Source organism: Macadamia integrifolia, chromosome 1 (genome assembly GCF_013358625.1).
Source record: "Macadamia integrifolia cultivar HAES 741 chromosome 1, SCU_Mint_v3, whole genome shotgun sequence".
NCBI lineage: Eukaryota > Viridiplantae > Streptophyta > Magnoliopsida > Proteales > Proteaceae > Macadamia > Macadamia integrifolia.
The window spans coordinates 21,944,106-21,956,884 of NC_056557.1; the positions used below are offsets into that span (position 1 = coordinate 21,944,106).

Here is a 12,779-nt window from a genome sequence, read left to right on the forward strand (position 1 = left end):
GTGGACAATAGGATAAAGATATAACAAGGCACAAAGATGGTAAAACATAGCATAAACTTCACCAGTAAAGACAAATAAGGTAACAGGAAAATCAGAGGAACATAGAAATGAGGGAGAAGTATTACATATACCAAAGTATTAGTACATAACCCAGCTATATTCTATGAAGGGGGCAAACACAGTATTAGAAGCGATGGGAGCAAGATAATATAACATAAACCACTAAACAAGCAGTGTGGAAAACTATCAGTGAATAAATAAATGAGCAGGTAGCAAGGCATCAAAAATCAACATTTAAATAAATGTTCTTGTTCTCTAATAAGTTTTCTAGGTTAAATGATTTTATTTTTACATAAGACTTTTCGTATTGGGTAGAGCACAAAATCAGTTCCAACAAGTCTAAGATTATTTAAATCTGAGTTGTAATGACAAAATTATATTCTGGTCAAACTTATTTTAAAGTGTACGAATGCTGTTAAAATTGCTTGAATGAAAATAATTTTATAGACATCAAAACAAAATTTTATTTTACCGGACCTTTTGTTTTTTAACAATGTTTTACCATGATAAGATTTATGAAATTTGCAGAATTGAGAAAATCCTAGCATTTAAAAGTTGAAAATCACTCTTACAACAAAAAAAAATCCAGTTTTTGTTCTTGGACGGAGGGGTTGACTTTTAATCCTTTTGGAATTTGATTTTTATACTATTTTTATTAGATTTAAATAAGGGGGTATTTGCTTATTTAGGAATGATATCTTAAGTTAAAAATATTTATTTAAATTGTATTTGATATAAATAAGCGTTGCACCTTGCAATTAGGCGTCAATGTAATAATGCACCAATGTAGTAATGCGACAGTCGCCCAGACCTCAATGAGGTATCCTGGACGACGCCTTGACAACTATGCTGCCTTGTTATCAGAGTAGAGCCCCATCAGTTCTTCAGATGTCACCCCAGATCACCAAGTAACACTCTATGCCATATAAGCTCACACACATACACACACCTTGAGCCATTGCTTGGTATGGCACTATTTCACTAGATTTGGATGCCATTAGTTGCTTCGTGCTTCTCAGGGAAACCTTATTTCCTTCAAAGAAGGTACAATACCCTGAAGTAGATCGTCGATCATCTATAGAGGCTGCCCAGTTTGCATCATAAAGGCTTCTAGTTTCAGATTGCCATGGCTAGAGAATAAAATTCCCTTTCCAAGGCCTAACTTCAAGTATCGCAGAATCCGGTTTACTGCCTAACTTCAAGTATCACAGAATCCGGTTTACTATCTCAAAATGTGTAGTCTATTAATCATGTAAAAACTGGCCAACTACCTAATTTCTATGCCATGATTACTGAGTATATATGGATGTTAGGTGTAGCAAGACAGATTAACTGATGCACGGTCAAATGCTTTTTTTTTTTTTTTTGGGGGGGGGGGGGTGGTGGGAATGAAAACATTATATATGGGATATCTCAATATCAAATTTTCAGAATATCCTACTAATTTTGATCTCTGTTCCAGTTTTGAGGGGAACATTGAGGATGAGAAAGCTCACGTGTGATTTGCATTCTTTGGTCAGTTATTGAAGTTGTAGACAGCAGAATACTGAGAGTCCTCCATAAACCTTTATTTGCCTAGCTAAACTTTGTCCCAACTGGAATGGATGGATTTTAAGCAGGCATTTATACAAATTACTTACTGTGGCTCTCTTTGAGCATGTACATGCTACTTGATTCATATAACATGCAGGGAAAATGAGGTGCCATGTATCAGGAGAAGAAAGAAGGAATCATCAATTTTAACACACTTATGGATTGAAAAAGCCTTTCTTTTTTCTTTTTTCCTCTTTTAATATCAATGAGGCAAGTAAAGGATGGGTTTTATTTATCTGAGTGCCAGCATAACAATGTCTTGCTCACCTCTTGATAGGTACGAATCACCCTATTGGAGAACAATTGCTGCAATCCATATCCAAGTAGCTTGGAGATACAGGAAAAAACAATTAAATCGAGTGAATACCTCTAATCAGGAGCTTCAAGAAAGGAGGTAATGAAGTGTTGGAACATATACATGTACATATCAAATGTATTATCACCGATCTGCGTTGTCTGCTCACTCTTCAGGCAATGAAAATTTTGGAACATAAACATATGTTTTGAATGGGGGAGCTTGTGGCACAACGAGTAAGTTGCACTATTGAAACATGTTAGTCACAGGTTCAAAACTTGGAAACAACCTCTCCTGTGAAGCAGGGGATAAGTCTGAGTACATTTGCCCCCTTCCTAGACCCTATAGTTGTGGTAGCATTGTGCATTGGGTTGCACTGGTTACTCTAAACATATGTTTTGTATGTATTTTAACTCATCTGTTCACCCTTCTGAATTGGTGTTCCAATAGAAAATATTGGTCAATGTTGGAGGCTTTGTATCTCAATTATCTACTTCAGCGTCTCCTATGATTTTTTTGGATTAACAATGTTGGATGATTTTAAAAATGGATTTCCATAATATTAACGTGCGCATTTCATCCTTAATATTGGCCCTGTAAAGCAGACTTAAATAACTCATATTATATGTGTTTAATATAGCTCGAATTTCAGGGAATTTAACCAAATACCCTTTTACCATAATAATAATAAAAAAAAAATAAAAAAAAAAAAAAAAGGATTTTGGTAGATCTCAGAGTAGAGCAGCGTAGATTTGAAGAGAGCTTGGGGGTTTTGGTGTCATTGATAAAAGAAAGGACTAAAATTTTGTACAAAAAAATTGGAATATTATCATACTTGGATAATGTAAGGTTTTGCCCTTTTTTTTCTTTTTTTTTTTTTTTTTGGGGGGGGGGGGGGGGTGGGGGTCGGGGGTGGGGTGTGTGTGTTGGGTTGGGGAGTGATATTTTTTTCTCATTTAATCACAATTAGAAGATAATGAACATGTCATTATGATAAAACAATGATCATTGTATCATAAACTTAGTTATTAACTATTCTCTTCTTATTCATAAAGCAGTTAATACTTCTACTGAACTTAAAGTAATTATTTATCATTGGGAATTATAATAATAATAATTAAAAAAGATTATTTGCAGTGCTCGCTTAGGAAAGAGAATATGTTGTTCCCACATTTGCTACATAGATAAGTGATGACTATTCTGGCGATTGAATAGAGAGGGCTTGGTCTGAATTAGTCACATGTCAAAATTCACAGTCTAATTCAATCAAACCATGTATTGAAATACATGTTTGTATTTTCACAAAAAAAAAATATATGTTTGTATGTTTCGATGCACTAAACTTTTTAACGTGAAAAATATAATTATTAAGTATGCGCAAAACTAATAATGAAGATAAATCAAATTAAGTCAAACATAAAAGAAAAACCATTTTTTTTTTATGTAAAAAACTCTTCTAAAGTAAAAAATGGGGTTCTAGCCTAAAATTTTTTCACTATAATCAATAATAAATAAGAATACAAATCTTCTCTAATCGATGTTAGGTGCTATCAGACATCAAGAAATAAATCTTACTTTAGAAAAAAAAAAGAAGACTGATACTCAATATTTGACATGACAAATACAAGAAACAGTGCACACCTTTCCTCGGTCCAAGCTCCTCTTCAATGATTATACCCTTCTACGATCATCTAAGGCTAAGGGGACTTGGTTACACATCTCAATACCTGTCAATACTGGGGGATGTATGTCCAAATTCTCTCAACCTTTGGATAGGTCAGTGGGGGATCGATGGTGTTGAAGAGGATCCCAATCCTCCTCTTGACATAAAGAATGTTATCACATCAAATCTCAATCATGCACGAGGAACACAGGCACCTTCTCCCTCTTTTCTCTTGGATAACAGCCACTACAAGTCTCCATACGGGAAGAAAAACAATTGGAATTTCACACACGCTAATGGAAAGAGTCCATACACGCACATGGACACAATAAGAAAAGAGAGAGTGTTGCACTCCACTACCTATCTTTTCCCTTTATTTATTTTTTATATAAATACTGTCAAATTGTGATAGTAAGATGAATCAATGACGTGAGATTGTGACGTGCCCTAGTTGATGATGTCCCCATGGGAAGGACCCAACACTATCTACCTTGAGCCATAAAATAGATTAAGTTGAGATTAGGTTCAGGGATCCGACTCCTCTCCAACGGGATTTGAATCTCAGTCGTCAAATGTTTTGTTGGGCGCCCAATGCATTGGAGATGATCTATTTCTTAAGTTCAGCCCTTCAGGGATCAACAATCAACAAGTGAGTTGAAATCAAGATTCAACTATATATATTTAGAACCAACTCGTTTGGCCCTGGGTTACCCCAGGTCCTCTCAGCTGTCAAATGCCTTATTGGGTGCCTATTGCATTGGGACTTGTTCACAGATCCAAACACTAAGACAGTTGCCTTGGATACTTACAATCAAACCAGATGTGTTTAACCGCCACTGGTTTTGTGGTAGATTCAATGAAAAACTACACAGAACCGTATTGGTCCAAACTGGAGCTTTTGGAACAAAGATTCTAAATCTATTAATTTGTTTGCTAAACCAAGGTTCATCAAACATTATATATGTAGCCCCTGAAATCTTACTGGACAGAACATGATTTGTCCTCTTGATAAGAAATCTTTTATGAATAATCAAGATTTATGCATTTGATTAATGATCTATCTTTATCAAACATGATATGAAACATATATAATAGATCTTACTTGAAAGAAATTTATATAGACCTTTGATTAGGGATCTAGAATATGATGTAGCTTTTTTATCATGAGTCAATGACTTTTCATGTGTTTGCTTACATAGTTACATGTGTAGAAAAGCCAGGTACAAGTGAGGATGGTTCAATTGCCTCTCACTTTAAAATGACATCAGTTGCCCCTTCTTCCATTGATTGCTTTGATTTTAGCCCACGACAGTGAAAGCAAAATTGGTGAAGGAATGAGCCTTGGGAATTTTGGTTGGTAATCTGTAATTGTTTAAGATATTGCCAATTAAATTCAGGTGTTAGAAAGGAATTGTAGCATCATATTACTCTTGTTACGTTGCTATCAAGTTTGAGAAATCATTTCCCACGTGCTAAGGTTATGGGACCCAACACATGCCCCTTTAATTTGCTTCCATATATACTCTTTTTAATTCAACTCTTTTCTAATTAATTGGTCGCCAAATTAGTGATTCAAGGATTGAAAAGATCTTAAACACGCATTTCAATACATAGACACATCCTCACTTCCTCCCGGACATTGGATGACTAATTGGGTACCTAATTAATTGGAAATGATCTTTTTCCTCACTCACCCTATAAATAATAGAAAGTGATGAGACAAATATTGAATCCTTACATATATGTACAGGTGAAAGTAAGTCCTTTGCAGAGACATGAAAATCGTCTACAGTTACTGCAATATTGCAAAGAGCATCGACAGATGTTCTCAGCCATCCAATACTCACCGCATTTCACCGTTCAATGCAAAGGATGTGGACTCGGATCCAATCAGACTTATTTTATTTTATTATTATTTATTTATTTTTCACTTGGCTGGTTGGCTGTTTGTACTTTCTCTTTCCAAGAAAAAAAATATGATTGAACAATGACTGTTCTTCTACCAAAAGAAAAAACAATGGCTGTTCCTAAGGTGGGTTCCCCACCAGTATTATACATTTATACTCCTCAATCAAAGAAATAGTTAAAAAAATTCAGTTTTTCCAATTTTTTAAATCCAAATTGTGAAATTATAACGTTCTGCCTTCTCACTTCCACCTACGACTTGAGAGGGTATTAGCTATGCAGGGCTTCTTCTTCTTTCTTTTCTAGTTGTATCCTGTGATCATTCCCTCTCCCTGAGAGAGAGAGAGAGAGAGAGAGAGATGGGTAGATTGAACTACGAAACATCAATCCAACACTTCAGCCATCCTCACCCTCTACAGCTCTCCAACATCCAAGACGACCAACAATCAACTTTAAATCTCCCTCTTTGTTCAGCATGCAATCTCAACTCCTCAGGATTAAGCTACTCCTGCAAAACCTGCAACTTCGTCCTTCACATGTCATGTTCTCAGATGCCTCAACTCATCAACCACCCAGTCGATACCAACCACTCCCTCACCCTCCTCCCTTCCCCAACCTTATACCCAGATGGGTTCTTCAAATGCAACGCTTGTGATCAACTGGGTAACGGCTTTTGTTACCATTGCAGAGCCTGTAACCTCAACTTACACATGATCTGTGCTTCCATGCCCATGTCACTTAACCACCAAGCCCATCCCCATACTCTTCATCTCACCTTTTGTTTTCCTTACCCATCAAGGGCATTCAATTGTGATATATGTCGGAATTATGGGTCAACCCAATGGATCTACCGATGCAGTGCTTGTGAGTTTGATGCCCATCTGAGTTGTGCCACTAGTCCAGCTCTACAGGTTCAGGCTCAGCCTCAGGCTCCCATGGGTGCTGTCCAGGGCATGTTAGGATTTGGCCGGGGACGTGGTGGTGGTGGTTTTGGTTTGGGTGGTGCCACCAGTCGGACTTCTTCAGCTGCAGCTGGGACCATTGGAAGGTTAGTTGTGCGTGGCATGTTGGGATTCTGAGATGATCATTTTGTGGAGAATAAGGTATTGATTAAGTTGATCAAAACTGTACCAAATTGATTTTTTTTTTTTTTTTTTTTTTTTGCTTAATTAAACAATCTATACTGTGTTTCTATTAGTAATTCTTCATTTCAATCTTGAAATTAATCTGTTTAAAATCTGTATAAAGGGATAGTGTATGATCTTTGTGCATTCATTCCAATGTTCAGGAAGAACTGGTCAAAACAAAACTCAAAAGTTGACCCATGAAGTGCGGCAGCTGTAGTGGTTTTCTTTTTCCTTTTTTTTCAATCCTATCAACTCCGAGTCCGGTGAATCTTCACATACGTGAATATATGTTAACATCACGGGTCCGTGGATATGACATCTGTTTTCTCCCTCCTCATTTAATAGATATCATATCCATAGATCAAGTATGTTCACGTCCATTCACATACGTGAAGATTCACCACCCATAGGACACTAGGGGTTGGTACCATTTTTGGGAATTTGATACGGTGTTGATTTGGTGCTAAAGACAAAAAGGAGAAATCAAAATTATATTGTATTGAGAATTCAAATGCAATTTCAATACTGAAATTATATTGAGTCACTTTCTATTTTGGTGCGGTTTTTATTCGATTGCATATTTATTCAGTATTCGTTTTGATACTATTCTTATCGAATCGTTTTGCTTTAGATACCAAATTTATACCTTGAGTAAGATTTTACAGTAGACCAAATGATTTCACGCTTGGATTTAGGCTAATGCTCAACTGTTTCTGAGAAGTCACCTCCACGTCAAGAGGTGCATCCCAACTCCAGAGGTTGACCAAAAGAGTTGATTTAGATTATAAATTTCAAGGAACTTATTTTAAAAAATATTGACTACTACTTAAAGAATTTGGAAATACCAACGTCTGTGAATGTGAAAGGAGGAACGATTGTGAGTAGCTTCACTTTAATGTTGTTCACATAATATTTCAAGAAATATGAGTTTGCTGATAAAAATTACTACATTAGGATGGGTTTACCCACTGGGGATTCTTTTGGTCAGAAATTCTCGGTTGACCTACTCAATTTATATTTTACTGTACACATCAGTCTTACCATTGTTTTGGAATCTTATTTTCAAATTTAAAATTTATTTTCGAATGATTTTTTTTAATCTATAGTTTTGTTAAATTTATCCTAGGTATTCTGTCAAATATCTCTATCAGCTCTATTCTCTATTCGGTTGCGAGGGTAATTAACAAGAAGGAAAGTGAAATTTTTACACTTAAAAATGAACATTTTGTAATCATTATACTATATGTGACTATATCGCTGATTTCAAATCATTTATACGGGTTATTAAATTTCACTTCATTTTGCATCCAAAACCTTTTACTATAAATTGTGCAATAAAAATTACATGTAAATGTATCATTATTAAATATGGTAAGAAACTTAAGTAGTTTAGACCATCACATGAGACCATATGGGGTAATAAATTACCAATTTTTTTTTTTTTTTAAGTTTGAAAATTTCACTTCACTTCCCTTCCCTTTAAATTTTCTACTTAGTCTTTTATTTTTCTCTCTCTCTCTCTCTCTCTCTCTCTCTCTCTCTCTCTCTCTCTATATATATATATATATATATATAGATTTTTATTGGAAATATTGGATAGTACATCCTAAGATCTCCCCTTAAGGAGTTTATTGATGTAATCTATTTTATTATATATTATTCTCATAAATAGTTTTTTTAAAACCAAATTCTAACACAATTTGTTAGGGAAAAGGCTCTCGATCCGTGGGATCTACTGATTCCCGGTCAACTAGCACGGTTCCGGGTTATCAACGAGCCATTGACTTGGAAAGGATACTGGGCGAAGTCAATGGGCTTTCTAACCGCCTTTCTTTTCTCACCGATCGATGCCTCCTCGTTTTACAAGTAAGTGGCCTACCCCGGGCTCCATTAGGTCTCAATCAAGAACTCCAACGCACCGCACCCGGTACACAGCTTCTTCCATTAATACAAGGGTGGCAGACTAGCCTCATTATTCGATCCTCTCCACATGATGATATCTATTCCCAGAAACCGAGAATCCGATTAGCTCCTTAAATAAATGAATATGTAATGTTCATGTGTGTGAGAGTGTGAAACACCTTAAGTTTTAGAGAACTCCTTTCATTTGTTTATTTTATGTTTTTTCACTTCAAAAATTCCTCTCCGAAAGTTTCTTAATAGGTTATTTCTCCACATCTCAATTCTTTTTTCCCCACCCACGTATCTAGTAAAAGTAGTAAACTTGTGCTATGCGTGGGAGATTGGAAAGATGTTACTTATGAGAAAACTCATTTGAAATCTCTAGCATTGATAATTGTATCATTGTGTCATGTGGAATGATGATGTGGAGACTTTGATTGTTGGATATTTATTACATGAGCCTTGACTAGTCAGATGCCCAATTCAAAGTCTAATTCAATTATAGACCCTCACTTGTATTGGTATGTATCTCTATGTATATATTTATGCATGCTTATAGTACTTTGACCATTATTCTGCGGTCCCTTATGGTCCTGATTTAAAAATATATATGGCTTGCCACTTTACATATGAGTATTGGACCTTATGTCAATATGAGATTGGGTTGTAATTCGTATGATTTCATTGACTGAAAAAGGAAGATATAAATACAAAATAATGGAGAGATTGTTTCCATGAAATAATAGGAAAAATCTAATCTAATTCAAATAATTTCCTAATTTTACTCTAAAGATATGTACAACTGAGGTGGGAAAGATATGTACAGCCGTGGTGGGAGATATGGCTGAGTCACAAGATTTATCCAATGATACAGCAAAGCATCACAAGACTTATCCGATGAGATAATACAGCTAGTGCTAACTCTAACACTCCCCCTCAAGGTGGAGCGTGAAGGTCTTGAATGCCCATCTTGGACTTGAGATGATGGAAAGAAGCTCGACCAAGGGACTTAATAAAAAGATCGGCGAGTTGATCTGCTGAAGGAATCTTGGCAGTGCAAATAAGGCCCTGTTGTATATTCTCACGAACAACATGACAATCTATTTCGATGTGCTTGGTGCGTTCATGATAAATCGGATTCGCAGCAATATGGAGAGGCCTGGTTATCACAATACAAGGGAATGGGTTGCTCTGAGAATATGCCAAGGTCATGTAGGAGAAAAGAGAGCTATGTAATCTCACAAGTAGCAACTGCCATAGCGTGGTATTCTACCTCAGCAGAAGATCATGATACTATGGGTTGCTTTTTTGTCTTCCATTAGATTGGACTAGAACCTAAGAGAATGCAATAGCCAATGGTAGAGTGTCTAGTCATGGGACAACTTGCCCAATCAGAGTCACAGTATCCTGTCAAGTTGAGACTATTCTTGGCAGAAAGGAGGATGCCTTGCCCTGTAGTGCCTTTTAAATAAAGCAGTAAGCAATAAGTAGCATCCATATGTGGTTGGCGTGGTGTATGCATGAACTGACTTAAAATATTCACAATATACACAATGTCAGGATGGGTGACAGTGAGATAAATAAGGCGCCCAATCAATCGACGATATGGAGAGGGATCGCTAAGAACCGGTCCATTCGAGTCACAGAGCTTGAGGTGTTGCTCCATTGGAAAGTCGGCCGGCCGAGTCCCTGTGAGACCCCTGTCATTGAGAATGTCGAGTGTCTACTTTCTTTGGCAAAAATGGAGTCCTTGTCGGGAGCGGGCAACCTCGATGCCAAGAAAGTATTTGAGTGCACCGATGTCTTTGGTATGAAACTGAGTACAGATTTGGCTTCTGACAGTCTGTATTAAGGCAGCATCAGAGTAATAGACCAATTCCATGTGGGAAAATTATCACCATTGAGCAACTGGGTGACAAGAGGAGTTCCAGGATGATCAGAGTTGTGAAGGTAATATGGTGAGATATGATTAGAAGTTGCAGCAACAGTGGTGGAGACAGTTTCAAAAGTTGCAACACTGGGTGTGGGGTTCGGATTCTCCATGGAGGAGTAAAGGATCGGATTTTAGGCTGATACCATGTTAAGATGAGATTGGGTTGTAATTCGTATGATTTCATTGACTGAATAAGGTAGATATAAATACAAAATAATGGAGAGATTGTCTCCATGAAATAATAGGAAAAATCTAATCTAATTTAAATAGTTTCCTAATTTTACTCTGAAGATATGTACAGCTGAGGTGGGAAAGAAATGTACAGCCGTGGTGGGAGATATGACTGAGTCACAAGATTTATCCAAAGATACAACCAAGCATCACAAGACTTATCTGATAAGATGATACAGCTAGCGCTAGCACTAACACCTTAAGATTTTTTTTTTTTTTGGGGGAAATTACAAGACCTTAATATAGGATAGTCCACAATAGTTTACTACATGAGCCTTGACTAGCCATATGACCCATCAAATTTGCCACATTATCGCCGCATTAGCAAAATTGGATAGTCCACAATAGAGGAAAGTTTGAGAGTTTCGAAATCTTAAAACTATGAGATAGTGCATAACGCTGGTAAGACAAACGTAAGCAAAATGGATGGGCATGGGGAAAGGTATTTGATTTATGGGAACGGTTTTGTGTATCTTGAATCCTTGATCTGTTAAGAAGATCAATCAGCTCCCACAGATTTTGGTGGCGATTTGAATGGACCTTTTTTTTAAGGTTTGTTATAGTATTGGTCCAAGCTCGGAGCCCATCACTAATCTTATTTAGAGGTGCAGGGGCGAAGCTCAGTACGGTTCGACCTTATCATATGCGACTAATAGATCGACCTGACTTGGAGGAGCATTTATAAGTTTTGATGTCTTGAGTGAGAGTAACAAGAGTAAAAAGGGGATTTTGAGTCAAGGTTTCGGGGTGAAAGTTCTTGCTACGAGTTTAGGTTTTCTTGAGAGGTCTCCATTGTAATTTTTCTTCCATCATATAGTAAATCATCTTCACCTTCACCTTCGCCTACGAATGTAGCATATCACATTGGTGTGTCAACCACATTAAATTACTGCCGTCTTTTGTGAATATTTTCGTTTTTCTTCGTGTTTGTTCTAACAGAGGGGAACTTGGCCCATCTGACATATGGAATGCCCAAACATAGCTAGGCTTAAAAATATCCAATTGTACTAGGAACAGTGGGACATTTCACACACACTTGTGTCTGGGCATTCCATACGCAGATTGGCAAAGTTCTTTTTCCTTAATTTTTAAGCTTTAAAATTTAACAATGGTGAACAAATTTAGTCAATGACTGCGATTTCCGGCCCAACCGAATTAGACAAAACCAAACTCCCCCACCCCACTTTAGATAGACAAAAAACCCCCCACATATGTTACCTGACGTCTTGACCAAAGTAACTCTTCACAATCCTTAAGGAATGCAGTTGGGTTAGGCTCATTGGTTTAGAATCAATGCATGAAAACCTAAGGATATAAAAACTGGTATCATGAATTATATATGATAATACCGTTCATGATCTGGCCTAATACTAGCCATAAGAATAAATCAATGAAATTTGACCTCAATCCCATAAACCAGTTTACATGGTAAGAGAACCAAGACCATATCACCACGCTTCCAAACTTGATATCCACGGCAGCCTACCGTTAGGTAGCCTTTCTATGTAGTTCTCATTTTTGGCACCAAGTCACCTTTTTTGTGAAAGGGTTAGGCAGAGGATCGATTGCTCTGATAGTAGAGATACGAACTTGAAAGTACTCAGATAGTCGACCCCATAAACCAACTTACAAGATAAGGGAACCCAAGATTAGGGGTGCAAGTTCTGCATTGTCAACCCGAGCCCACCCTAGCCTGCCTTTAGCCTAATCAAGGCCTGGGCTGAGATACCCTGCCTCTGAGTGCGGGTCAGGGCTAGGAATTTCTAGCCCCCAGCCATGGTCGGTCGGGCTGGGCCAGGGTTGAGGCTTTGGGATAAGCCCTGCCCGGCCTAGCTGACCCTGTCTTTTTCCTTCTCTTTCTCTTTCTTTCTTTTTTTTTTTTTTTTTTTTTTTTTTTTTTTTTCAGAAGATTGGTTCTTTTCTTGCTCTATGAACATGTCTGAGTTTAGTAATTGTTTTCCAGTGTTTTAAATCCTTATACCATAGGGTTCTGAGTTTGCATTGTCTATTCTATAACATCCACCTTATACTATAGGGTCCTGTTTACAACTATTGTCTATTCTATAACAT

At 37.0% G+C, this 12,779-nt stretch overlaps 2 protein-coding genes across 2 annotated transcripts in view; both read left to right on the plus strand.

Annotated features, from left to right (window-relative positions):
• LOC122081527 (probable cyclic nucleotide-gated ion channel 20, chloroplastic) overlaps positions 1-2,495 on the plus strand; it is a 118,982-nt gene extending 116,487 nt beyond the window's left edge. The window contains exons 13-14 of the mRNA XM_042648681.1: positions 1,931-2,047; positions 2,125-2,495. Of these exons, the coding sequence (XP_042504615.1) occupies positions 1,931-2,047; positions 2,125-2,131 (124 nt within the window). The 3' untranslated portion in view covers positions 2,132-2,495. The remainder of the gene's footprint in view (positions 1-1,930; positions 2,048-2,124) is intronic.
• A 3,380-nt stretch (positions 2,496-5,875) lies between these two features.
• On the plus strand, positions 5,876-10,397 carry LOC122072029. The gene is made up of 2 exons (XM_042636541.1): positions 5,876-6,564; positions 10,106-10,397. Exons 1-2 carry the CDS (start codon positions 5,876-5,878, stop codon positions 10,395-10,397), a joined length of 981 nt encoding a protein of 326 aa, XP_042492475.1.
• Positions 10,398-12,779: the final 2,382 nt, after the last annotated feature.

Bases quoted from the DNA above. Each gene is read 5' to 3' on its own strand.
- LOC122072029 (XM_042636541.1), top strand. From the start codon at position 5,876: ATGGGTAGATTGAACTACGAAACATCAATCCAACACTTCAGCCATCCT. The intron at 6,565-10,105 runs GTTAGTTGTGCG...ACACAATGTCAG, and splicing joins GCAGCTGGGACCATTGGAAG to GATGGGTGACAGTGAGATAA.